Source organism: Maylandia zebra, linkage group LG17 (genome assembly GCF_041146795.1).
Source record: "Maylandia zebra isolate NMK-2024a linkage group LG17, Mzebra_GT3a, whole genome shotgun sequence".
Lineage (NCBI taxonomy): Eukaryota > Metazoa > Chordata > Actinopteri > Cichliformes > Cichlidae > Maylandia > Maylandia zebra.
In genome coordinates, this window is record NC_135183.1 from 26,277,191 (window position 1) to 26,305,182 (window position 27,992).

Here is a 27,992-nt window from a genome sequence, read left to right on the forward strand (position 1 = left end):
GGAGATCATTCAGCTGCGAGAACAATGTGCGAGTCAAAAAGAAGAGAGGAAATACTAATGGTTCAGATTTTATACTTTATACACATTCCCACAATAAAACATTTTGAATTTGAGACAATCAAAAAACAAAAAGAAAAAAGATGAGAAATCAAAACAAACAACCACCACACACATACATATAATTTAATCTGGAAACCTCATATACATACAGGGCACCCTCTGGAATGATATCAGCCACTCCTTTAATTCATGACAGGAGGAGAAGGTACAGTTGATGTAACAGGAATAAATTAACTCTAAGATCATATCCAACCTTCAGTTTTGTTTCTATGGATTCCATTTTTGTGTGTGTGCGCGAGCCTATATATGTATATATATGTGCGATTGGCTGGAGCAGACACCTATTATCAACACAATGCTCCATGCAACCAAAAATGTGGTGCAGAGGGTAATGAAACTGGGAAAACCGTGACACAGATGCTATGTTTGTCATGAAACTAATCCAGTTAGAGGACAACTTGTTTAACATCCAGCCAGTCACTCGATCCCGTCTTCCCTGACTGATCAGTGTAAACTGAGGCCCATGAATGGGAGCAGCAGAGCAAACCAGTGCTTACAGCTGTACACATCTGTAATGTTGAGTTGCAGCATCTATCATGTCCCTTAATGCACAGAAAAAAAAATACAGCAATACATCACACAACAACATCTTTTTTGCGTCAGAAATTTCACAGACAAAGGAATGACGTCTTTTATATGACAAAATAAAAAATTAAAAGGAGTGTTTCTCTCTCTCTCGTACAGCAGAGGTTCTCAGTCCATAAACTTGCGGTTTGGGTTGGCACCAAAGAGAGCCACTCGGATTTCAGGCATCATCTGCAAACAGAGTGACAGGATAAGCCAACAACCATCATCTCAGAGTAACTTTCTTTATAAAACAGAAACCCCGAGAGGAGACATTTACATTTTTATTGAATGACCAAACATCTAAAATGAGAAGACGTTCAATTTACTCCTTGTACATTTGAGAAAGTACAGCTAGAACTAACTACAGTACTGTGCAAAAATCTTGAGCCCCTCCTAATTTCTTTATATTGATCCAGAAAAAAGAAAAAAAAAAAGAAAAAAAAAAAAAGGTGGAAATACAGTAAATAAGGTAAAAACTGAGTTTGTACAACAAACTTGAAAGTCAGTATTTAGTGTGACAAGCTTTATTCTTCTTCACAGCCTCAACTCTCTTTAAAGAAGTCTTCAGGAACAGTTCTCCAGGCCTCTTGAAGGACACTTAAAGCTCTTTTCTGGATGTTGGCTGTTAAGATGATCCCACACTGCTTTAATAACGTTGAGGTCTGGACTCTGGAGTCTGATCCATGACTGAAAATGTTCCACTGTGTGCTTCTCTATCCAGGTTTGTTTTTGCTGTGTGTTTATGATCATTGTCATGTAGAAAAATGAAGCTGTTGCCGGTCAGATGCTTTCAGATGGTACTGGATGGTGGATCAAAATCTGATTCTACTTTTCTGCATTCATAATTGCATCAATTTTAAATAGAACTCCAACACCACTGACAGAACCTTCATTGTGCTTTACAGACGGCAGTAGACACTCTGTTGTACTTCTCTCCCGACCTCCTCCGGACATATACGATACAATTTAAACCAAAAATTTTAAATGTGGCTTCACCTCCATAAGACCTGTTGCCACTGGATTTTCAGTCCAGCTCTTGAGTAATTTGGCATAACTCAACCTTTTCTCAGTTTCTCTTTCTTAATATTAAGCACCTTGAGACTGTTATTTGGGACTACATCGTTTATCTGTTATATGCAGACAACACTGGTTCTTCCCTTGGGTTAGGTGTCCTTCTTATGTGTGATTCACAGATTCTTGTTAAGTGGCTTAACAAAAAAACAAAACGTTGTCAGGTGCAGGACTGAAAATGAGTGAAAAAGCTTCCAATGTCCAAAGCAAAGCTTTGACAGAACTTCAGAAAGCCTGGAGAACTGTGGCTCCTTAAAAGCAAAACATAAAGAAAAATGGGTGGCTCAAGACTTTTGCACAATCCTCAACTTTTCTGTCACCTAACAAGCTGATTCAGCAAATTACTAAAATCGAAGTTAGAATATATGGAATATTCTTGAACACCCACTACTGTACTGACTTAATATTCCATCTGTCATAACTCTGCTCTCTGCCACCTCTGTAAATGTGAAATACTAATGAAAAAGAAACACTACAAAACTTGTTTTCCTGTTTTATTTACAGTTAATAGCATAAAGTCACTAAATAAAAACAGAGTAAAAAGAAGTATGTTACTGGATGAAGTGCAAGACCATTTTCTGTGACTACAGTGTAGTTTTACTGAATTTTTAGAAAAAAAAATAAATATTGCTCACCTCTTTTAAACACACTGATATTAACTTCAAAATGAAAAACTAGCCTACAGCGAGATGGTAACTATCTTCATACTCTTTATATTGGTAAATATAGTGACATGTCTCAAAGCAGGTAATGTTTATTTATTAAAAGCCTCAAATTTCGTCGAACATAAGCATTGTGTATCTTTTTAAAGTTTAAAACAGAAACAGAAAAAATATTGCACTGAAAAATGAAGTTTGGTATTAAAACAAAGTCATTTTTTCAAATGCATGTTAAGAATACTGTTTTACTTTTTCTCTGTTGCGTACATTTTAAGAATTTAACACCATGCCACCAGTGTGACGATGATTTAAAATGCAAGTTTGTTATATATAAACAGAATAATGTGCAGTTAGAGTAAACTAGTGCATTTACAATGTGTGAAACAAGAAAGATAAAATGATAAGATATGCATTTCCTACCTGCTGAGCCATGAGGTCCAGTCTGCTCTCCAGAGTGTTGGACACCTTGATCTTCCCGTCTCCATTATAGATCTCAATACCTCCAGACCTGCATGCAGAAAAAGTTTGACATTTTGATCTCAAATTAAGAGGTGGCTAAGTTTTCAAGAGAACTTCCCCTTAGTGATCACTGGTTTGTCGTTCAAATGTGATTCTGCTTACACGTCAGGGGAGAGGAAGTTATCCTGGTCAATGCGGACCTCAATGTTGTTCTTCACGGCTGCTTTATATATGGAAATGTTCTTCTGGATGGATGCCTGAAGGGTACAAGGAAGTTTGGGATGAGATTTCATCTGATACAAACAACTGGATCAGCACAAAATTTCCCTTCAGTAACTGAACACGTATCATTAAACATGATAACTTTGAAACTGGGTTTTCCCCACACTGCCCACAGCAGGGCAGGTGATACTGCACTGCAGGGTAAAAAGGGTAAAGAGACACCTTCTGTTTTACTCACCTGCACCAGCGGTATGTCCTGTTTACGACAGCGAATGGTGACTTTGGGCTCCAGCAGCTGGTAAAACCCCTGATGAGAGACGGTTATTATGTTATTTTAGTTTTTAAATATCTGCATAGAATGACAAATATTTTTATATCATGAAAACCTTTCTGTATCATACAATAAAGTTTAGGATCAGCACAATGTAAGCCCTCCAGAAAGTATATTTAAGGCGCTTCCACACTGGTTTATTAATACCTAGAGGCTACCTGAATGCTTTATAAATAGTCCTGTGTCTTGTGGTACCTCACAATTAAAAGATGGGATTTAACAAGAGCAGGGGCATTTCCAGGGGGGTTATAGAAGTTTGGGCTGTTTTTACAGAACAAATTAAACTGGAGACGGTGTTCTTAGGGGATTATCCAGAGGAACACAACCTAATTGCATCCACATCCATTGTATTAGTGAAATACCACCGCATATTTACTAAACAGAATATAATTAGCTTATCTGATTGGCCAGACAAGATTAATATGATCATAAAGTCTGGCTGGTCTTCTCTACAAGATCACCTCTTCAGGTATCATCCCAGCTTTCTGCACTGCTGGAATCAGAAGGAGGAGATGCTAAATCATTGTCTTTTATTTATCTATTTATTTTATGATAAATTAGCTGAAGTGACTCATTACATAAATTTGAAGTCACAAGGACAATAATTAAAAGGATCCACATGCATTGCAGTGGCAGGCAATCTGTCCAAAAATAACTGATGCAACTACGAGATATACAGTAACTAAGTAGCTGTGTTAGGCCCGTTTTTATTTAATAACTGCTGATATTATTGAATTTAAGCAAACGAAAACAACAACAACAACAACAACAAACAAAAAAAAAAAAAAGCTGAAAACTCGGTGAAATCAACTTAATATGTCATTAAAAGTTTTATTTTTCACGCCAGAGGTAAAACATATTTGGACTTTATGCTGAGAGTGTGTGTATCCTTGTGTTTACAGTGCAGTGATGTTATTATGGCAGGGTCACAGCCCCCCTCTCACATTCTGGGGACACAAATGAGGATCCTGCTGCTCTAAAATAGCTGAAATCTTTTAGTACAGATGGAACTTGTTTTACAGAGTAAATTTCATTGGTCAGAGGGATGTTAGCGGGCAGGCCTCGGAGTATAAACCAACCTGTAAGATCAGTCCATCCATAAGAGTTGAATACCTGGCCGGGTCTTTTGCAATGTTAGCGAGCCGCTGGCGAGCTTCATTCAGCATTTCCTGAGGGTACAAAAAACACACCTGATCTCTTCTGTTTGCACTCTCAGCTGTGATATTTAACCAGCCCATCTTTCGTATGTATATAAACTGATGACAGAGACTTACCGAGATCATATCATCACGGGCCTTCAGCACCTTCAGTCGAGCCTGGTTCATCAGGTTAGACATCTGACTGTTAAGCAGACAAATAACACACACATTGGTCCTGCTTATATCCCAAAGTGAGACTGTGTTTGCTCTTTTCTTAACCCTGGCACTGTTCGAGGCAGGTCACAGAGGAGGTACTGTTGGGTGAAGTGGCTAAATAAAATTACAGAAACTCTGTCACATTACAGCCGTTTCTTTGTTCTTAAAAAGGCCAGATTGAAAGGAGGAAGGAAAGAAGGGATGGGCACGATGTGTCCTGTGATGTCTCGCCACGACTCACATTTTCTTCTGTTGCTCAATCTGCTTCTCTTTCTTCTCATAGTACTCCATTATCTTCAGCCTCTGGGTCTGGACCAGGCGGCCCTTCTCAATGTTGAACTCTTCTTCTGCCTGCAGGAAGAGACACAGGTAGCTCAGAGGAATTCATGGCAAACAGAAATCTTTTTCACATAAAGAATGACATTTAAAAAGAATATTTTTCTCTAATAATGTAAGAGAAACATGAAAATATTTTGGGAACCTCACTAAACAACGAAGGTTACTATATGTACACACACACAACTCTTCTCATAATCAGCTTTCCTTGCTGTAAAATAGTGCCTGAGGCTGCTGGAACTTGTGGACCATCATATGTGACACAATGAGAGCAATCCATATCATCTTGTAATGCAAGCATGCAGCATCAGCACCACCTAATGGTGATTGACTGGTGTTGGAGTCTACAAGGGCTGCACTGATCACCCCTGAGGTGACCTCCAGCTTGCCCTGAAGTGGTTTACAGCAGGAACCTCCTAGCCTGGGGCCATAGCTCTCATCCGGAAAAAGTTGGAGAACCCACTCTGGGTCATTGGAGGAGTTGGAAGAATGTCACAGTAAAGATGACTGTTGTGACAATGCCGATTTCCCCCTCTGTTCACGTTTCTACCCTCAGCTACATGATGCAGGTGACTTGTATGGTCACGAGCTCTGGTAGCGACTGAAAATAGAAGTTTGTAGTTACAAACTGTGGAATGAGCTTCCTCCAATGGGTCTCTCAGTTCTCCCTTACAGATAGGTTTTTTGGGGGGGGGGGGGGGCGCAACACCAACACCACAAGTAATGGGGGCTGGAAGACAGTGTGGCTGAGGAGAGCATCTGGAAAGCAGCAGAACATGGATGGATATTCTTCTACTTTGGACTTCTCCCATCATCCGCCCCCTTCTCCACCACCCTCTGTCACATCAACCCTCTACATGTCCTCCTTCACTACGTGCACTGTCCGCTGATGGACGTTGCAATTTTAAAAAATAATTGATTGCATATATTAGCTGGTTTGTTGCTTTTTTGTTCTCCTCTTAAGACAAAACAATTAAATAAATCTATGTAATGACACACAGTCTGATGGGGGCCAGGAGGCCTGATGCTTCTAAACATTAAGTTCATTAATTACATGAAGACAAAGTTACAGGTGACCTTTAATGTCTGTCCACATAGTCCAATTCCCTGTCTTTCCTCAGCTTTGACTCACGAATAAAGACATAAAATCTATCCAGCCTGATATCTAGGGATGGGTATCGAAAACCGGTTCTTGTTGAGAACCGGTTCCCACTGTTTCAATTCCTTGGAATCGTTTGCCACTTTTATAAACAATTCCCTTATCGATTCCAGTCGCCCCGAATGACGTCATCACGTTGAGTAGCGTCTTTTACCCAGTAGGAAACACGGCGCCTGAGCGGCACAAACGCTCAAAAGTTTGGTTACACTTTATGAGAAAGGATGACAACAGGGCAACGTGCAATACTTGCAAAGTAGAGATTTCATCAAAGGGAGGAAACACTACGAATATGCAAAAGCATTTGCTCAAAAAACACGCGATTGCGTTCAACGAATGTCGTGTTTTTGATCCGCTCCGGACTAGCGAAGCTCAACCCAGCAGCAGCGGTAGCGTTTCCACGTCCTCTCCCGTTAATACTGCAGGTAACTAATCAATTAGCATTGCACATTATGTTAGCGCGATTTACCTTATTACAAAACCTGCTATTACTGTGCGTTGCATTTAGATAACCATGATGAGAGAGACAGAGTCTGGCTGGCTCAGATGCTGGCAGTTCTCGCTGCAGTCTACCGGTAGCGTCTCCTTTCAGGCCAGGATAGACGAATGTCACCCAGCAGTGTCTAAGTTTGTGGTCAAAGGCTTGCACCCATTTGCCGCAGCAGATGCCCCCGATTTCACTTTGGTAAGTGAATGTGTTTAATTGTAGGCAGGGACATTACTGGATATTCTTGTGTAATTGCTACAGAATAATTTATGTTAAACTTTGTTATTGCTACAGGAGAATATTTATTTTATTATTTTACATATACATTTTTTTTCCTGGGGACCCTGTGACACCCCATTGAAGAGCCGTAGGCTGTGGATCTCTTAAGATCTCACTGTTGGGTTTGTAAGGCCATGTTACTCCTAAATTTCTATCTTGTTCAAAGAGAAGATATAAAACACAGTTCTAAGCTAATCGACTTTAGTGTTCTCCTTTTTAAAAAAAAAGAATCGATAAGAGAATCGATAAGGAATCGAATCGTTAAACAGAATCGAAAATGGAATCGGAATCGTTAAAGGCTTATCAATACCCATCCCTACTGATATCTGTGCACAGCACTGTGTGGTGATGTGTTTTCATACCTTTGCATCAATTTCCTCCGCCTTCTCGTTTGCCTCCTGCTCGATGAAGGCCATCATGTGCTTAATCTGTGGATGGGAACAAAATATAACTAAAAACAAGCATGTGTTGTATAAAAAAACCCATAAAATTTAGATCCCATAGAAACAGCTTCTTTGATTTTTATTTTCACTTCGCTCCAAATCCGATTTTTGGAAAATCTAATACACGTTAATCTTTAAACAACATTAGATCTGATCTTTGTTGATCTGAAGATATTTTCAGAGCCTTCAAAGACCCTCATGACAAATATACTTAGCTTATTTCACATTAAAAAAAAGATTTGCACCTAATGCAACTTGTGACTTTCCTTTCTAATGCAATACACTGGAAATGAAACTCATCATTAAACTTTTGGTAAAACGATAGCAAAGCATTAGTCTGGTAAACATCAAGATATCCCATAAAGATTAGTACATTTTACTGTGTGAGGTGTGTCATCTCTGGTTTGAGATAGGAAAAAGACACCTTCAAAAAAAAAACAAAAAACAAAAAACAACGTCTAACAAATACTTCAGGATATCAGTGAGTTTTGTTATTTTTCAGTGTACATGAAGCAAAATGTCAGTGATTTCTTATATCTTTCCTCCTTTGAATCCTATTAGGGATACCTCTTGTTTCCCTTTCCTGACCTGAGCGGTTTCTGTCTTATTTCAGGCCTGCTTACAAACAAAATGACTGGGTGTACATCAGCAGTTAGTGATGCAGCTACTCTTAGATAAACCCAGAAACTATTCTAATGGTTTTCCAATCACATCCTTACAGATATGTACTGAGGTATCAAAAATTCATCATTAAGGGTAGAGAGGGCATCTTAAAATCTTTACTGGGGTGGTAAAGATGAGATTAAGCCAGGGCGGTTTCCATCGCTTCAGTGAAAATGTTTGTGAATTTTGTTGCACATCGTCATTTTACCAACTGTGCAAAGAAACAGGTGATGAGCGAGGGATGGATCTCACTGAGGAAATTAAAACTATAATTTTAAACCACGGGCTCACTGTTCAGCAACTCTATTAATTCAGATAATGAACTTCATGTATTATTCGATGTAACCCGAAACTAGGAATTGAGCCCACGAAGTCATCAGGAAAGTGTCCACTGAGGTCACATAGGAGCTGTTTCCCCACAGATTTCTATACAACCATGAATCTTTTTGGGGGGTTTTGGCAGCCAGGAGAGTCGCCCTCTGATGGCCCACTACTAGAAATTCCACAATGGCTTCACACAAATTCTGTGTTTCATACAATCTAGTGCTTAAACTTTTATACTTATGGTTTTACACATTTCTAAGATATAGCGAGGGACACTCATGAGCATTTCATATTGGACGGTGTCAGTATTTACAGTGTTGACCCTCCTCTGATTGACAATGAGCCATTCTTGACTTATCAGAGCTCAAAGTTCCGCTCGTCCTCCTGCCTTTTAGGAATCAATCCTCGATGGGATTAAGAACTGGGGAGTTTCCCTGCCATAAGATCCAAAATGGTACTATGATGACCGCTGAGCCACATAATTATCACTTTTGCTTCATGACTTGGTACCCCATGATACATGGGAAAACATTGGCCTTTGAGAATGTGTTATCATATTTTCTGACACCAAATAAAAGTATAACATATAAAAACTTATTAACCCATAACCCTTTATTGCCACTTTAATTGCTGTTTCAAAACTATTTAAATAACAGCAAAAGTAGCTAATATTAAGATTTGTTGAAAATTAAATATATTATTAATGTGTGTCAAACAGCCAACTGATATAGAAATCCCTGGTCATGGCAGTGTACAGTGGGAACTTTTTATTAGACTTATTTTCCATATTTGAGGAGATTTCCAGTGAGAACACGGTGGCTCACTCACTCCAAGTTCCTCCTTCTTGGCATGTGTTCATCATGTGATCATGCAGAGATGCATGACCCTCAGTATCACATCCTTAAGTCTCAGCTGCAGAAATAGCGGCTTATTTGGGTCCAAGTGTCAATTTTATGTAAAAAAAAAAAAAGCACCCCTTTAAAGAACAAATATTGTCCTCTAGGTGCCGTTTGTGTGTTAATTCAGTGCTAACCCTTATGCAGCTCTCTCAATGTCATTCTCCTTTGACACACCGACTTCCTGTAAATCCTACAGCGGCTGAAAGTATTTCTCAGGTTTGTAACAGGCTAACGAGTCGCTTCGTTAACGAGCGAAAACAAGCGTTAAAATGGTGTCTTTATATAGGTGAAAACGGTTCATTACCTGCTTCTGTACGTCGGCATCGCTCAGCGCCATGGCTGCAGTTGTCAAAGATCCGCCTGGGCCTGCCGGAGAAAGTAAGAATTAAAAAATCACGAATAATAAAAACCGCTAAATGGAAACAGAGACCGCGATTACTCAGAAAATGAAATTAATCCCAACATTTAAGCTTTAAAGCGGCATTTATGTACCCGAGAACAACAGAGAAGACGGTTTGAATTAATCGCCGCAGTCGTGACTCGTAAAGATGTCTACGGAGGATCAGCTGATTTTCAGAGTCACGTGATGTTTACTTCCGGCGGAAGAGGTCGTCAAGTGCGAGGAAGGAGCGAGACGAGTGAATAAAGAAAAAAGTGGCTGTTTACTCAGTTTTCAACGTGTCACGGACACAGTGAAGTATAAACGTAACTATAACTTATCAGTTTTTAAGTTAGAAAATGTACATATATTTATTTCTGTACATTATCTCTTAACAAAAATCTTTATTGCTACAGTTTAAAAAAAGGTTTAAGGTTGAGTTGATGTAACAATTAAAATGTTATATTTGTTATATTTTATTCATATAATAATGTTTATGTATTTCATAATAATATTGTTTGTAGTTGTTTTACTACATTTACTGTGTTAATAGTAGTTTCCCTTAGGATTTTCTCAGGATAAAGTTCTTATCTGTATTCTGGTTGTTTTTGTTTTTTATTTTATTAGCCTGCTACTACAGCTGTTTTAAATTATATGAAAAGGTTATTTAGAGTTGTTTATTTCTACAATATTACTGAATATTACTATAACTGTATTTGTCTATGCTGAAATGAGGAAAGTAAATACCTTTATATTCCCTGGGGGAAGTAAGAAAACACAAATCATATAATGATATATTCTTTATATTAGCTTTATTCGTATCTATATCACACTATGGCATCTTCAATATTCCAAAATAGGAGTTATGTTTTCGAATATACACTACCAGTCAAACGTTTGGACAAACCTTCTCATTTCTTTATTTTTACTACTTTCTAAACTGTAGACACATACCAAAGACATCAAATATATAAAACAAGATATATGGAACAATGTAGCAAAGAAAAAAAATTGATAAGTAACTCTAAATATGTTTTATATTTGAGAATCCTCTAAGTAGCCACCATTTGCTTTGTTGCCAGTGCTGCAAACCCTTGGCCTTTTCTCAATGAATTGAATGAATTGAATGAATTCATGATGTAGTCACAGTTTTTACTTCACAGGTGTGCCTTGTCAGGGTTGATTTGTGGAATTTCTTGACCTTTTTAATGGGGTTGGGACAGAAGTCAGGTTGGTACACAGCTGGCAGCATTATTTGAAATTTGATTCTTGTTATTATATGAACTCTAAGCTTTAAAAAAAAAAAAAAAAAAGGAAGAGAAATGACAGTCCATTGTTACTTTAAGAACTGAAGGTCAGTCAGTTTGGAAAATTGCTAAAACTCTGAATCTGTCCCCAAGTGCAGTCCCAAAGACCATCAAGTGCTACAACGAAACTGCCTAATTGCCTAATATGACAACAATTTTCTTCATGCATCTAAAATCCCACCCAGTCCCACGATGCAACTGACCCACAACCCAGGATGAATGTTCCTTATGTGTTCATGAGCAGGACAAAAATTCCTCTTCCAAAGCGGGGACCACGCCAGCCTTGTCCCAGGCAGACAAGGAGAAGCCTCCTATCCCCGTCTCGTCCCTCCACTTAGCTTGTCACATACCAGCCCAGCTCACACACTGTCGCTCGATGCCACCGCGGCTCCCCTCGTGGATTCGCCCTTTAAGTAAACATTTACTGGCCAGAACCATCGTCCCGGAAGCTGACCTGGCTAATGGCCATGGCGACCCTCTCCCAACACGACTGCACCTGGTGAACAGCAGTGGAGACACTATTCACAAATGCAGGCAGAGGTGTACCTCTGCCCTGCTGTCGGAACCGGTCCATCTCCAAATGAGCCGTCGCACGCTACGATCAGGCAGCTGGTCCCTCTTTTCCACACTCGCCTTCACGCATTCCTCTTCATATGTGGGGCCTCTCTCCATTAGTGGTCAGCCAGCTCACTTTTAATAGGTCCTTTAAACAGCTGATAGGCCACCTCGGGACACACCCATGCCTCAGCAAGTGATCGCTATCAGCCAATTTGCCTAGCCAGTCCACAGTGGATTAAAACAATGTCATATAAAAACATGGAATACAAACAGAATAAATCATGCAAATAAAAACTACACTGATAAAAAAAACACTAAAATCAGAATAAAACCAATTATAAAAGGCAAATACAAATTCCTACTCTGTGACATAAGGGCTATTGGACCAAGAAGGAGAGTGATGGAGTGCTGCACCAGATGACCTGGTCTCCTCAGTCAACTGACTTAAATCCAATTGAGATGGTTTGGGGTGAGATGGACCTCAGAGGGAAGGCAAAAGTGCTACCAAGTGCTCAGCATCTCTGGGAACTCCTTCAAGACTGTTGGAAAACCATCTCAGGTTTTAATTGTGGTCTTCTTTGTTGGCATTCTCCTGTGCCATACTAACCCGCTTTGTTTCCTCTTTCACTGCATTCTCTTTTCTTCTTGCCTGGCAGTTCCAACTTTAACATCCTATTTCCAAACCAACTCAAACATACCTCTGTAGAATAAAATTAAGACTTTATTGTGGTATTTTGCTTTCTTTGTATAAATGTTTAACAGCAGAGAGAAAGCAGAAGAAATGAGAGGATGAAACAAGATAATTATAAATACAGAGCTTGAGTTCCGTTTTAAAATGTAAAGCTATAGTTTTCAGATTTAGATAACTGTATTTATCCCCACGGGGTAGTTGAGAGTGCAGAGTGGCATATATACAGTTAAAAAGAATAAGTGCAAGGCAGATAAATAAATAAAACATGTTGGTGGAGTTGCTCCTTCTTTTATGAAGTGTCTTGCCAGCAGGGGGAACTAGAAGTTGGAAAGTTCTGGTTTAAAAATGGCTCTTCTCCCCATCTGACGTGCATTTTCCATTCTGTGCTCCTGCTGTGCACACTGTGAGCTGACTGATAATCTGCTGTTTGGACAGTGAACATAAAAAGTCCACAGACTGTTGACCTAAGCGAATGCTACTCACGCTAACATCTGCCAACCTTTAGAGACCGCAAACACGAAGATTCACACCTTGATTAATTCAGAGTCAGAGTCAGCTGACTTACAACATTTATCCTGCTTCACAGTGAAGTCACTGCTGACTCCTCTCCAGCCAGCTCTTATGTGATGGATTTGGGAAGTAGGGTGGCTCAGAGAGAGAGAGAAAAAAGAGAGAGAGAGCTAGACAAGGAGGGAGGGGGAGAGAGAGACTTTTGCACAGCTTGCCTACCTTGTTACTCCTGTGCCAGCTCCAGCATGCATGTCTGCCTATCTGTTGATTTGTGAATTTGTGTCTGAATGCACATCACACTTTGATCTCTCATCTAGCAGCTCATCGAGAGGACACAGGTATGCTTGGATCTTTCTCTCTCTCTCTCTCTCTCTCTCTCTCTCTCTCTCGTTTTTTTAAACTTGCAGAAAATAAATCTTGGACTCCTCTACAGGATCAAACGTGAAGGAGTACTGTGCTCTGAATTAAGACTGTGATTTGATTTTGGGGGCCGAGTGCGTCTTTTAATGCTGTGAGCGTTAGAAGGATGATTGCAGGAAGGACAAATACAAGACAGCGAAATGGACAGGAGGTGTGTCTTATCAGCTCACTCTTCAACTTTGACATTGAAAGCTGACCTTTTGTGAATATGCAATATCACTCTGCCCCCATTGTGCATTGTACAGAAAGAGTGCTTTAAATCTCCCTGAGCATTTGCTTTATCACAAGTCTGTTAGAGCTAGGATAGGATCAATGGGAATCCAATTACTCAAGTAGGACAGTAAGGAAAGGTGGAGCACACAGCAGCAAGTAAGGACACAAATGAGCTTTGCTGTCTGTCTGTGTGCATGCAGGGCTTAACATTTTTGTGTGGTCAACTTTAAGGCTGCACAGGCCCGCAGAGCCACAGTGTCTGTGTGAGGAAATATGGCAACTAGGACGTCTGGATGGCGTTTGCTCTCTAAGGAAGGGGTGGAGTTGAAGGGTTGAAAGCTCACTCTTTGAACTTTTTATTATTCTTTTTTGTTCTTTAGTTCTGACTCTAACTTTTGCAGTGTTTTGTTGGTTTAGGCAGCCTCAGCAAGGTTAATAAAAAAAGAATGGTGAGCTTTGCCACTGGCACCAGCTTGAATGATTATCAAGTTGGACCAAAAGAAGGAACAAAGGCCATTCCGACGAGCCCTTCACAACCTTCCTTCTGACCCCATCTAACGAAGAAGAGGTGTTGTTTCCAGAGGAGAGCCAAGTCAAATAGATATTTGCTATGAAATTTCCCCTTGTGGGACTAATAAAGGTATATCAATATCAATACCAATACACTTTAACAATAAACTGGTTGGCTTCTAATGTTTTTAAAGCTCACTGTAGCTTTTGTTATGATAAAAACTAATGTGTGTAATATATGAACTTACAATTTTATTCATTTTATGGTGTTTATTACTACAAAGCAGACTGTCCACAAGAACAAAAAAGACAATCCAGCCCAACATAAAGGATTTTAGTCCCCAAAACCTAATAAATGCCTCAAGAAATACATCAGCAGTGAGGGTACTCCTCTAAAATGAAAAAGTTTGTCCATTGCCTAAAAGGCTCCTATTGTTTTTACCCAGTCAGAGGTTTTATTGCACAAAAAAGTTACAAGCTGTTGCATAACAGACAGGAAAGGCCTTTCCTCTGTGAGGCAACACAAAAGAAACTGTCTTGTTTTTGAACTGCAGGTATGTGCGTTTAAAGCAGCAACAGTGAAGCAATCTTTAAATAAAACACATGTTCTTTACCAGATAGGAGGATTATTACTACAATAATACTATTTGCATTTGCAAGTTGTGTTAACCTTATTACTAATGATCATATTTGTATTTATGTTTATTTTTCATAATGTTATTCTTTTCAGCACCTTGTTTTTTAGCAGTTGAGGGGTTTTTTTTGTTGTTGTTTTTACTCTCTGTGACTCCACACTGTTCGTGTTTCTGCTCTTGGTTCTATTGTTATTGACTGTAAGAATTTCCCTCAGGATTGATACTTATCTTATCTTATAATTTTATTTCTTGTACTGTGGGAGATACGTTTTACCAGCTAATGGCTGAGAAACACAATGAGACAACAACACTCAGCTGAACCACTACACAATTTCCTTATTGAAGTCATATTACGGTATAATAAACATGACATTTGATAGGCCTCCTTTGTAAAGATATCAACTGAAGGAAATTCCTCAGCTTTTCTACTAAAACTGAATCAAATTTTAACTTCTGCATCGCTAATTACCTCTATTTGTTTTTCTCTACAGCGATCCGCAACATGTAATACTGTGTTAAGAACTAATATAACAAATTCAAGGTGTAGAGCGACTGTTAGAGGCTCATTAAGAGGTATGTTCTGAAATCAGCGAGACACGCAGACAGGCCACATGTTGTAAATGTGATACAACATCACACAGACGTGCTAAAAATATCTATTCTGGGACTGGCATGAGGGTGACAAATCTGTGCAGGCGAAGCTGAGCTGGGAACAGGGGGGTCACCTTCAGTCTATGTGGCACATTCGGGCTGAATGCATGCGTACACAACAGTGCTAACCATTATCAAAAATGTATATTTTCTCCAAAATTCTGATTTCATATGATTATATATTAACATTTCCTTTAAATTTAGAGGTAGACTGCGACATAATCGTTTCCATTTCGTGTCACTACTCTCGCCCTATTCTCATGCCATGTGAAATCACTAAAAGAGCTGCCACTCTCGGGTGACAGATGGAGATGTATACAGTGTCTAAACATAGTAAGATATGCAGGTCGAGGCTATAGATAGCCACAGACTGCTGCAATAACGACAAGCTAGTGAGCAACTTTTTCCAATCACAACCCTCACTCATGTCAATGAGAGCACAGACATGTAAAATCTGTAACAGTAGCAGCCATGAGGGGATTCTGTGGCTGTGCTGCAGAGTATCAGTAACTACATGTCTTTGTGAAGACATGAGGCTGTGTTTTCCAAAAAGTGGGACCCACTTGGAGCAGTGTGTGCTTTTCTGGCCTGTAGCAGCATGCACTGTAGTCTCTCTGTAGGTGTCCTTTATCGTACTACCACCACCACACAGACTTTTAAGGGTGCACACAGTGGAAGAATTGTGATTCTAAATTCTAAATAAAGGCATCCAGAACAGTGAGCACAAATTTTGTGATTTAAGCTGAGACACGAGGTGCTAATCTGAAAATAACTGAGGTAATATGTAATCAGCACAGTCCTCTTGGTAACATTTTGCATCACAGGCCTGGAAGTGGAGGTATTTTTGTCCTTTGAAGTAAAGAAAATAAAGTTATGTCTAACATTAGCACCTTCATGACTTGTTTACAACTCAAAAAGAAAAAACTACTGTCTTGATCTTGAGTATGACTTTTGGCATATTCAGAACAAGTAAAGCTGAATAAACGTAGGAATTACCACCACTTAAGACAAATATTGTAGACACAAGGGTTGTGCTGGATTTACGGTTTTATTAAAACACAAAGGTTTCCTAAGCAAAATGTACTTGAAGGTAAATACACTTCTGAAGAAGAGACCCTATCAGTGATTAACATGGGATTTCAATGCACTTATTTTAAGTCCTGTTTTATTTTCAATGCGTCATATACTCACCATCCACTTTATCAGGTACACCTTGTGGGAGCCTGTTTTCAGAGCTAACTTAATTCTTTGTGGTGCGGATCAAGCTAAGTGCTGTAAACACTCCTCACCAATTCTGCTCCATATTAACATGATAGCATCACACAGTTGCTGCAGATTTGTTGGCTACACCTCCATGATGTGGATCTCCTGTTCCACCGCATTCCCAACAGTGCTCGATTGGATTGAGATCTTATGACTGAATCATCAAGAAACCTGCTTGAGATCATTTGAACCTTGTAACATGGTATCTAAGCCTGCTGGAAGCACCCATCAGAAGATGGGTACGCTGCGGGTGTAATGGGTTGAACATGGTCACCATCAATACTCAGGCTTTTATGTTTAAATGATTCTCAGTTGGTACTTTGGGGCCCAAAGTTATACCATAAATAATATAAAAGATATAGAATATCCCTCTTTCCATGTTTATACAAAATTTTGACCCTGGTGTGATTGTTTGGTGAGTCTACCTGAATCTTTGTCCCACCTGCGATCTTCTCTGTCCCTTCTGCAGCCAGCCTTCATTCTGGAGGGAAAGGCCCCACTCGAGCCCACCAGGGGGGATGGAGGAGGCAGAGAGACCCTCATCCCTGCTTCTGCTGCACTGCTGACTCAGGCAGAAACTCCTGCACGCTGGCAGAGTGAGAGCCTGCTGGCAGAGTCCTGGTCCACAATGGGCGATGTAGACCCCGAGGACACCAAGAGCCTCGACAGCAGTGACGGGACACTTCTGACAGGGGAGGAGAACCACTCCTCCAACTCTGACATGGTCCACCTGGAGCGGGACGAGGCTGAGATGCTTGAGGAGGCAGAGAAGAAAGGGAAGCGAGCAGAGGAAGAGGAGGAAGAAGATGAGGAGATGCAAACAAGTATGTTAAGTGTGTTGGGTGGGGAGAGGGAGCTGGTGGCACTCAGGGAAGAGGAGCAGGACCTCCAGGCCCCAGAAACTCAGGAGCTCCTGGTGTCAGCAGAGGAGCCTTATATGGAGCGTGAGCCAGGAGAGTTCAGGCACGTGGTTCCCCCGATGGCCTTGCCTCCTCTGCCTATTGTTAAGCTCGACCCCCCCTCCACAACATCCACCCCAGTCCCTTCAACCACAACATCTGAAGTAGAGGAGCTGTATTCCATTCAGGGCCTCCACCCTCCTTCTATTCTAGCACCAATTGCACCGGAGCCTCCAGCAGCAAGTGTCGGGCAACAACAGTTTTCACAGATCCCCCTCACAGACGTGGATAAACATTCAGTTAAGGAGCCTGCAGAGAAGCTGCAGCCACGGCCAACTGCTCCCAAGACCAAACCTCTGAGCTCCACCGAGCTGCTTTATGGAGGCGCTGCATTAGTAGCAGTTGTGGGAGTGGTGGCATATAGTGCAGTGATGTACTGCAGAAAGTAGAAAACCTCTCTCTGAATCCCCCAAACCACCTTTCAGCACATTTTTTCTCTTGTTTTTAAATCTATTCCAAACTAAATATTCCACCACATCACTATCCAATTAATGGATTTTACTCTCTAACGCTGTTTGCTAATTAGACACACTGATCTGATGTTTTTTAATTCGTTTTGTGCTACCTCAGCTCACAGCAGAGCTTGTGGCCTTTGTTTTTCTGTTTGATCTCTGAGGAAATGTATCCAATAAAATGTAACCTGAAATACACAAATCACTTTAAGTGCAATTTTAAACTTCCCCATACTTGAAGGGTTTCTTTGTGCGTGTGTGTCATTACTTCACCATATTAGACAAAATGCCACTTCCTCTGTAAATAGTACTGTCATTGTTTTAGCAACACTGAAAAGCACATTATCATAAACATTACACACTAAATGGAAAGTTTCAGAGTACAGGGCAGCAGCGATTGGACTGAAAGCCCAAAAACTGCATCAGCATCTCACAAACGTTTTTGCCATAAAAGTTTTTCTGCACAACATCTATAAAGCCTGCAGTCAAAGCCCTTTTACTTATGTTTCTGCATGTTCCTGCATGCCATGTATCGCTCTGTCCAGGCATATGTCTATATTGAAGGCAGGTTATGATCACACCCACACCACCAGTACTCCCCACCAGAACAGTCCATGTAGAGTACTTGTCACGGTCTGCAGAGACAGACCATGCAGTGGTGTGTGTAATGGACCCAGGTGCGTACACAAGTGAGTAGACGGGAGTGAACTTAACAGAAAGCGAGCCTTTATTATGGCTGAAGACAAAGTGTATAAACAACGCAGGGATAGCGTGACTAGACTATAACTAAACTGGGAAAACTAATACTGTGACAAACTAAGAAAACTCAGAGACTAAGATGATCACTGAAAGGACTGACCGTGAAAACATGGAGGTGAGAACACAGACGACGCGACACAGACTAAATGAAACACAGAGACTAAATACACATGAGGGATGATCAGGGGACGTGGCCACACATGGGAGCACAGCTGACACACATGAACCTGACGACAGGACAGAAGAGGTGAAACTAAATACACTGACATTGAATACAGACTTTCAAAGTAAAACAGGAAACATGGAGATTAGACATGACATGAACTAAACATAACCATGCAGACATGACTCATGACAGGTAGACGCACAAACCAGGGAGACGGAGTACAGGGGAAGATGACAGAAGCGACAGCATGAACTTGACAACACAAGACACACAGACATAAACACATGAAGGGCAAGGGAGGCTTAATACAAGGGTAATATAATTACAAATGAGCTGGAATAACTTAATGAACCTAAACCTAAACAAACAATAAACATCAAAATAGACTAAACACAAAACACTGGGTCGCACGACCCAGGACCATGACAGTACTGTTAATATTTCAATCCCCAACACCACTGAATGAGAGCATGGATACGACCTCACTGTGTATTTTTAAACTGTATATGGTTGAAGTGACAATAAAGTTGAACTTGAACTTGAACTTGAAAAGAGATTCGTTGTATCTAAATATCACAATTTCAAGCTGTTACTCTGATAATTTTGTGTGAAAACATTGCATTTTGTACTCCGTATTATTTATTTTAAAGCTTTACCTAGTAATATGCTAACTAGTAATGTGTAGGTAATGCACTGTAATGCACCGTATTGAAAAGCGTCTGGACTCTTCTGGTCCAGCCGCTTTTCTTTCCGAGGGCCTTATACTACCATAACCTGGATGACTGAGGACCTTCACAGACTTCATCATGTTCACTTCAGGTATTTTAAACAGTTTTTGATTCTCTAAAGCACTGGGAAAAGTTTGCCACCACACATTTACTTTATATGATGCTTACAATTAACTGAAACATGTGCAGGCACACATAGAAATACAGGATATACAGCAATTCTAACAGTTTGCACAATGTTAACCAGCTTCAAAGTCTATATTTGGCATGACCACTTTTATTCTTCAGTACATCTTGAGTGCTATTTTTTTTGTAATTTCTGTAAGTTGTCCACAGGAATAGTTCCCCGGGCTTCTTGAATTGTGACAATTTAGTCATAAAGTTTGTTTACTGTAGATTTAGAGTTATATGCGAGTTGTATGTATATACACATACATACGTATATACATACACGTATACACACGTATACACGTATACACACGTGTACACACACACACACACACGTGTACACACACACACACACACGTGTACACACACACACACACACACACACACACGTGTACACACACACACACACACACACACACGTGTACACACACACACACACACACACACACACACACACACACGTGTACACACACACACACACACACACACACACGTGTACACACACACACACACACACACACACATATATATACATACCTGCCACTTGGTTTTTTTTGTCCTACATTTGTCCAGTTACCTCAAATGCTTTAAGGAGAAACTGCACACCGTGCTGAGATATACCAAGTATATCTTGAGAATCACCTTGTTAGTGATATAATTGGAATTTTTTCATAGATTCAACTAAAAAAAAATGTAAATAGTCTCTGTGTTTCTGTGGCAAACTGTTTCTAACAAAATGTCTAAAAGGTACAATTTAAAATTTGTTCTTTGCAAAGTTGTCTGTTATGTGTAGACATACCGCTGGTTCATCCCTTTAGTTAGAGTTATATGTTAGTGTTAAGTTGCTTAACAAACAAAAAACAATGTCTGAAAATAGTCACGTACAAGGACTGAATGGAAAATGAATGAATGAGAAAACAACCAGTGTCCAAAGATTTTCAGAAAACCTGAAGAACTCAAGGCCACTTAAAAAATACAAGTTAGATGGAAATGAACTATAAAGAAAAGCGGGGCTCCTCAAGACTTTTGCAGTCTGTGATAGTGATAGATGTAGCGGTTCTGAATGACAAGAAGGAGGAACACGAGAAGGTTGAGAAATACTAGAAACCTCAGAAAAGAGTGTATGTATGTATGTATGTACAGCAATAAAATATAATATTTATAATTTTATCCCAGTTTTGATCTTTTGACCCTCAAAGAGCATATCTATCACGTTTAAAACATTAAACCTCTTGAGTGCTGGATCAACAAACAAAAAGAGAGTTAGAAGTTTTCCAGTTCTCCTTATGTATTTAATTTACTGCTCTATTCTGCCATCTGCTGGCCTGTTCGCACCGATGCAGACCTTTAGAAAATAAGCCACGACACAAATACCAGCTTCATTTGAGGAGTAGATATTTACGTTTATTTATGACATTTTATTCCACATTAATTCAAAGGACAGACTGTCAGTATAGAAGTGTGATGTTTTGTGCTTACCCATGTAGAATCCACATGATATTAAGTCTTAAAGAGTTTTATCTAAACCATAATGAGCGAAAAGGTAAAGGTGCCTGTCAAAAAACAAACAAAAAGAAAAAAAACATGAACCCTGTTTAAACTTTAACACTAAAACACTAAAAGTCTCAGAACGAGCTTTGTCTCTCTGCTAATGTGTCACCCATTATACAAACATGATCGCAGTGCATAGATAATAATTACAACTCTGCGGTCACAGCAGCTTTCAGTCTAATAGTATAATTATGCATGCCTGGCTTTACCACTTCTTGATTTTCATGGAGTGCCAGTAAATAAAGAAGAACAATGGTACTGACTGTGTTGTGGTTAACCTGCCGTTCCCACACTGGTGCAGACATGCACGCAGCTATTGAATTGAGAAGGGGAAGGAAAGTGCTTCTTTGTTTGGAGAGATACCGCTGCAGCCTAGCTCTGCTCTGCCTAAAAACATACTGCAACACCTTCACAATCGAACCTCCATCTCCCTCTCCCTGCCTTTGTATGTCTTTCACACTCTTCCATCCAAAAACACAGGCAACACAACAATAACATCCACCGTTAACTACAATTGCACAACGATAAATACATGATAAAACATTTTGATCTGATAGAAGATTTCTGAACATCCTAAAATGGGAGCAAAATATCTACAAAACTGGTATCACATTAAGAAAAAGGTTTGCATCATAAAACTGAAACACTTTGTTCAGTTTAGTATATAATAAATATTTTTTCTTTCTTTCATTTACACAGGTAAGCTGTTGCTTACACTGTCACTGTGGAGTGATTTTGTTCTGTAGAACAGAACAGAAAAGATTGTGGTGGAGCGCTTTTAGCTATTTGAGAAAGAACAGAGAGTAGTGGAATAAATATTTAAATTGTTGCAAATTTTCAGGATTACTGAAGCTAGAAGAATTCACAATATAAAGGGAACATTAAAAATGCACACAGATTAATCTGTAACGAGTAAAAGAAGAACAATTATTTAAGTATTATTGTGTCATTAGCACCATATTAGTATCTCACAATTCTCATGAATAACAATCTAAATATACAAATGTATGGAACAAAGCATAACAGCATATATGCACAAGTATAAAACAAGAACAAATGCTATATATGGATATAACTGACTAGTTGATAAAGAACGCAAGAAAACAATGTAAAAGACTACAGGCAGAATATAGACTAAGAAATATTGATGATAATAATAATGATGATAATGATGATACCTGGCAGATGACTATATAGAGAAGGTGCTGTGTTTTGGCTTAATGGACAGTCTGGAGAACTTACTTCTAACACTGGCGTTTGCAGTACTCTGCAGTGATTTAACCTCCTAGGACCTGGCGTCCACATTTGTAGACATCACATTTTGGGTTATTTAGACCAAAATACTCCATTTTGCTCTACAAGGGCCTGATATCCACTTATGAGTACATTACACTGCTACTGGTCTATCGAAATTTTAAACGAATATGTGGCTCTCATTTTTCTTAGAAACAAAAAAATCAGGTAAAAAGAAAAAAATCTGGTAATTCTTTGTTTTTACGTTCATCGGGTCCCAATCAGCCCAAATATCAAAGAGAAATTAAAAATGCATGCCGTGGAAGAGTTTGGGTTTTAGGAAGTTAATGAAGTGTGCAGTCATATGTGGAATAACAGAATTTTTACAATTCTAACCAGCTGGAAAATTAACACAAGGTGTGACCGCCTTTGCCTAACAGAGTTCAACACAGCTTGAACTCTCTTAGTGAGCTTTCTTCTGATTTCTTTAAGTAGCCTTCAGGAACTGTTCTCCAGGCTTCTTGAAGGATATTCAAAGCTCTTCTTTGGATGTTGGCTGCCTTTTGTTCTATTCTCTGTCAGGATGATCCCACACTGCATTAATAATATTGGGATCTGGACTCTGAGGAGGCCAATCCGTGAATGAGACTTTACTGCAATGGCAGCGTATTTGGGATCATTGTCATTTTGAAATATGAAGCTGTTGCTAAACAGAGGCTTTCCAGATTATGTTGCATTCCCAAACCATGACAGAGCTTCCACCTTGTTTTACAGACCTTATTTTGTAGATGGATCAGCTGAAAGGTCAGATCCATCTCTCAGGCCCCGTGTCAGCGCTTTTCTTCAAATGCAAAAACAAATGTTACAGCGCGGACACAAGTTTTGTTTTTTCACATTTTTTAAGGATACATGATGATGAGATATGGCAAGTGTTTAGCTAATGGCTCTTTGAGAATCACCTTATTGACACACAGAAAATATTTTAAGCCTGTCAACCTGTGTTGCATCTAGAATTCCTCGCAGATTCACAGCAAACTGCTGGTAACAAAGTGCCTAAAGATACATTTTAAAATTGGTTCTTTGCTAAGGTTTTTTCAGTTAGGTGTAAAAACCTTAAAAGAAAGTCTGACTCCTTGGAAAAAATATGCAGAGAAATGAGAGTTAGCTGAAGAGATTCGCACAGTGCTGTAGGTACATCTATTGTTTAAACTGTTTATGGTTCAGCATGATAACATGCCAGCATCATTTGCATGTATTTAAGCATAACAATAGACAGTTTTGATCTTATGATCAGACGATTTAAAAAAAACATCAAGAGACCAACAAAAGTGTTCCACATTGTTCTCTGGGGGATGTGTTCAGCAATTTTAGTCCAGACCATCTACTACTGCAGTTATTAGCAACCCTGGAGAGGGCAATCACGGAAATAGTGGACGAATCAGACTAGGGTAAAATGAGAGTAACACAATAGCCACCATGGTTTCAAAAAGCAGCCCATGCTACTTCCCTGTTGTTAGTGAGTGCAGTAACTGACCTCTTTAGTGATAAAGAAAGACCAAATACCAGTGTTGATATAATAATACAGGCTATACCACTAATGAAAAAGCCAGACGAGCAACTTAATGGAGCAAGCTCCTCATCCCACACAGTCCCACACAGTGCCACAACCAGCACACAGCTGTCAGGCCTTGGCTGCACCCCGACAGGTTGTGGTCTTTAATTTATGGAGTTTCACCCTGAATGGAAGCAGGGAAAGACAAAGTGGGAGCGGGGACAAGGTTTGTGGTTCTTTGTTTTTATCAGCCTGCTGCACAGGCAGGAAACACACATGTGCCACGCACTCACACTGACATTTGCATGCTTGTTCTCTCTCTCTCTCTCACACACACACACACACACACACACACACACACACACACACACACAATTAACTGTAATAAGGTAGTGTTTTTTTATTGGGGGAAAACTGTGTTAAAGAGTAAAAACATCTTAGAATTAAAATGCAAATCACATCATCTGAGTGAAGCTAACATAACCCTAACATAAGTTATAATCTCTGCAGGTCCACATCTTTGTTTCCATGACGTTTCCAGCTGTGCACTCAGGCCTGACTGCCTGCAAACTTTAACTGAGCTGAAAGGGGAACTTCAGGAACTAGTCAGTTGATATTTAAAACTCCACGCCTGTGAAAAAGAACTTCTCAAAAAGCCAATGTTTATTTGAAAAGGGGGGTTAGCTCTGTGGTGCGGAAAAAAGAAGAAAGAAAAAGACTCAGGCTTACTTCGACAGTGATCGCATTATTAACCATTAACCTTTATAATCCCGTTTATCTGAAGCTGCATTAAAAGCATTCTGCTCGATTGAAAATTTATATGCTTGTGGCTTTTTTATTTGGCTTCAACTCCACACAGAGTCCTTGTACACCTGAATATGAAGCTTGTTTTCTTCTATTAATAAGTACATAACTGTAAACCGTGCCAGCTGTTTCTCTTTAATGATCATGTTTATTGTACAGAAAAAATAATGACTGTTTTTAGTGCTTTTCTTTCTGATTTTAACTTAATTTTTTTTTGTTTAATGCATCGGAAATTCTAGGATTGCACTTTTTGTGCGGCGTAGCGATAGAATTTCAGATTAAAGTTGCATTAGTAAACTTTGAATTGGCTAAATAAATGATCGAAAAATGACGCTACAGTGGATGTAAAAGTTACAGTGGAAGATAAGTTAAAATCCACTTTTTGGTTCTTTTAGTGTTCTGTGAATTTATTGTAATATCTTCTAACTTTTTAGGAAGATTCTAATTTATTTATCTGCAGAAGACGAAAGCCACAATGGAAAATTTCCTGCAGCTCCACTGACTCATATTTCATTCTTCCAAAAAGCGAATAACTGGACAGCCCAGATTATAGATATGTTAGTGACATCTCGCCCAGTATGCAAATTCTTAGGTAAGGCTGAGAATTGGTGTTATCCCTGGTTGGAGCACGCAATAAAAGAGGTTTTTGTTCTTGGTAGATTGTAATCTGCGTGATTAGAGAGAGAGAGAGAAAGTGATGCTTAGAAGTCTATCTGGTCTGTGCTTCCAAAAAAGAAGAAGTGCGGTACATTAAAACATTTAAATTGACCGGCCTCTCTTTCTATTATGTGGCTGAACGGCAAACGGGTATTGGAGGTCTCCTACATATATATACCTGTCCAAAGTGTGCACCTGCACTAGTGTAGCAGCGCTCACCGGTAGGGACAGAAATGGCCTCAAGTGAGGGAAACACATACAAATTGGTGAGTTAGAATAAATGCTAATTACAAATGTTTCGATTTTTAAATAAATATTAAATGCATTTCATGCTTTATTATTATTTTACCTCTTTATATTATTTTGTATAAAATGAGGCGGATTTGTATTTCAGACATCTTTGGACAGTGACATCAATCAGCACTTTCAGGATGCAATCGATGTGATTCAGCAGCATTCGAACAATTCATACTACGATTCAGGTGAACTTTACGGATCTGTTAGATTGATTGAATTGTTTTTATTTGGGGAGGGGTTCTTTGTGCTGAGGTAAAAAACACAATTTGAGTCTTTATTCTTAAAGTTTTACATGATTTTTGATGTACTAAAGTTGAAATTGTCTTTTCAGATTATTCATATTACGAGAATCTGGGAAGTCACCACCAATCACTGCAGTGTCAGATCTCCTGTTGCCTCGTCACACACCAGTCTGAAGTCCCAACTCCTGTTTATGACTGGAATGACATGGCTGTAAGTGTAAAGCATTGATAAGTTTGAGAACAGAGATTATAGAAATCTGGATATTTATATGAAATGTGTTTTTTACAGCAGCAGTCTTGGCCTCAGGTCATACCCGATGTTGCGTTGAGTCACTCAGTGCAAAATGAATCCCCACATTTTTACTCCATCTTACCACCACAAAGGAATGGCAAAGGTGATCAGTGTTTTAAAAACACCTGAAAATTAGTTGTTGTTACACTTTTTTGTGCAATCAAAACTGAAACGACGGTGTTGTCCGTCTCCTCAGGTCGGAAGAAGCTCAGACTTTATGAATACCTGCACGAGGCTCTGAATGACCCCAACATGGGCGACTCAATCCAGTGGACGGACAGCGGCAGCGGCACCTTCCACTTCATCTCCAAAAACAAGGAGAAGCTGGCTGAGTGCTGGGGCCAGCGTAAGGGCAACCGCAAGACTATGACCTATCAGAAAATGGCAAGAGCTCTGAGAAACTACAGCCGTACTGGGGAGATCATCAAAGTACGCCGCAAACTCACCTACCAGTTTAACCCAGACATCCTGCACAGGCTCGGCTCTGCACATGTGCCCATGCACCTGCCCCGTCACCCTCCACAGGAGGAGGTCCACACCCAGCAGCACAATCCGTCCGAGCAGAGCTACTGCGGCTCTGCGGCAGCAGACTGGCACAGCTGGTACGCTCACTATCAGCCGCACGAAGATTACGACCTGGCCGCAAGCTTCACCTCACACACCAAACTCTGAGGTGGCGGAGAGCTCTCAGGATGTCAAAGTTTTCAAAGACTCAAATATTTTCGTTACATGCTGGATCCTGGTTGTAAAATGTATTAATTTACAAAAAACCTTTAAAAATGTTTTTTTGTTTTCTTTTCTTTTGTTTTTTTTATTTCAATACCTTTACTGAACAACATACACATTTTCTGGCAGTTGCAACCAGTACTGTGTGGATTATTTAGCATACTGTTTGCTTACCAGATTGACTTCAAGGCAGCAGCAACAAAAGTTAAGAGTAAAATTAACCTCACAGAACCAAATCAAAGTGGTTTTCCTTAGAGGTTTTCTTTCTGGATCCCTATTTATTCAAAGCATGTCATTATTTGAGAATTTGGGACAGAAAAAGTAACAGACTTTGTAAATTGATTCTGTATGCTGTGATTTAGAAGTGTTTGTGTACATTATTTAAGTTGCTTTTAGTAGTATATGAAAGAGATTTCACTGTATATTACTTGTAAATAAGACTTTAATATTCTCATTTTGTAATTTATAACAAAATAAATTTAAACTGTATTGCTTTAGCAACACTTTAGTTGGATGATACAGGCACATACTTTTAAAGAAGGGGTAAAGTTAAAATGACGGATGATCCAAAGCCATCAGTTAAAATCAAGGATGTCACTAAAATTTTAATTTGTATACTTGTATTTCTTTTATTGCTAATATTAAAAAATTTTTTTAGCAATTAGTGAACTGAAATTCATGATTACAAATCTGTTAGCGTCTGTAGTGCCTCTTTTACTCTTCCTTTCTTTTCTTTTTTTTTTAAACCTATGTGGATCTCGTGCATTTAGCATATTGTTTTACTTTAATATGCTCCAGTTTTCCTTTTGCCTTTTGGATTGTTTTTATGTCACTGTAAGCATTCAACAACACTGTTGTAAACATTTTTACATGTCCAAATAAATCAGAGTAAATTAAA

General features: G+C 39.4%; 3 protein-coding genes across 4 annotated transcripts; 2 read left to right on the top strand and 1 right to left on the bottom strand.

Moving 5' to 3' along the window:
• Positions 1 to 61: 61 nt before the first annotated feature.
• atp6v1e1b (ATPase H+ transporting V1 subunit E1b) lies at positions 62 to 10,016 on the bottom strand. Its single transcript, XM_004548350.5, has 10 exons — positions 9,864 to 10,016; positions 9,676 to 9,737; positions 7,405 to 7,470; positions 5,026 to 5,135; positions 4,704 to 4,770; positions 4,509 to 4,598; positions 3,337 to 3,405; positions 3,039 to 3,133; positions 2,838 to 2,925; positions 62 to 876 (listed from the first exon to the last, which is right to left on the bottom strand). Exons 2-10 carry the CDS (start codon positions 9,706 to 9,708, stop codon positions 814 to 816), a joined length of 681 nt encoding a protein of 226 aa, XP_004548407.1. The 5' UTR covers positions 9,709 to 9,737; positions 9,864 to 10,016; the 3' UTR covers positions 62 to 813.
• A 2,411-nt stretch (positions 10,017 to 12,427) lies between these two features.
• si:ch211-214j24.14 (uncharacterized) lies at positions 12,428 to 18,163 on the top strand. Its single transcript, XM_004548349.6, has 3 exons — positions 12,428 to 13,154; positions 13,250 to 13,387; positions 16,978 to 18,163. Exons 2-3 carry the CDS (start codon positions 13,343 to 13,345, stop codon positions 17,854 to 17,856), a joined length of 924 nt encoding a protein of 307 aa, XP_004548406.2. The 5' UTR covers positions 12,428 to 13,154; positions 13,250 to 13,342; the 3' UTR covers positions 17,857 to 18,163.
• Positions 18,164 to 25,731: 7,568 nt separating this feature from the next.
• Positions 25,732 to 27,991, top strand: LOC101477073 (transcription factor Spi-C). 2 transcript variants are annotated; one of them, XM_004548348.2, is made up of 5 exons: positions 25,732 to 25,803; positions 25,932 to 26,019; positions 26,166 to 26,287; positions 26,366 to 26,471; positions 26,565 to 27,991. In XM_004548348.2, exons 1-5 carry the CDS (start codon positions 25,771 to 25,773, stop codon positions 27,038 to 27,040), a joined length of 825 nt encoding a protein of 274 aa, XP_004548405.1. In that variant the 5' UTR covers positions 25,732 to 25,770; the 3' UTR covers positions 27,041 to 27,991. The 2 variants fall into 2 exon arrangements, with proteins under 2 accessions (XP_004548405.1, XP_076731892.1); XM_076875777.1 differs by having other exon boundaries at positions 26,369 to 26,471.
• The last annotated feature ends 1 nt before the right edge of the window (position 27,992 follows it).

Bases quoted from the DNA above. Each gene is read 5' to 3' on its own strand.
- atp6v1e1b (XM_004548350.5), bottom strand. From the start codon at position 9,708: ATGGCGCTGAGCGATGCCGACGTACAGAAGCAG. The intron at 7,471-9,675 runs GTAATGAACCGT...TCCCATCCACAG, and splicing joins ATGCCGACGTACAGAAGCAG to ATTAAGCACATGATGGCCTT. The intron at 3,134-3,336 runs GTGAGTAAAACA...TGTACCCTTCAG, and splicing joins AGGACATACCGCTGGTGCAG to GCATCCATCCAGAAGAACAT.
- si:ch211-214j24.14 (XM_004548349.6), top strand. From the start codon at position 13,343: ATGATTGCAGGAAGGACAAATACAAGACAGCGAAATGGACAGGAG. The intron at 13,388-16,977 runs GTGTGTCTTATC...TCCCTTCTGCAG, and splicing joins GACAGCGAAATGGACAGGAG to CCAGCCTTCATTCTGGAGGG.
- LOC101477073 (XM_004548348.2), top strand. From the start codon at position 25,771: ATGGCCTCAAGTGAGGGAAACACATACAAATTG. The intron at 26,288-26,365 runs GTAAGTGTAAAG...TGTTTTTTACAG, and splicing joins ATGACTGGAATGACATGGCT to CAGCAGTCTTGGCCTCAGGT. The intron at 26,472-26,564 runs GTGATCAGTGTT...CCGTCTCCTCAG, and splicing joins ACCACAAAGGAATGGCAAAG to GTCGGAAGAAGCTCAGACTT.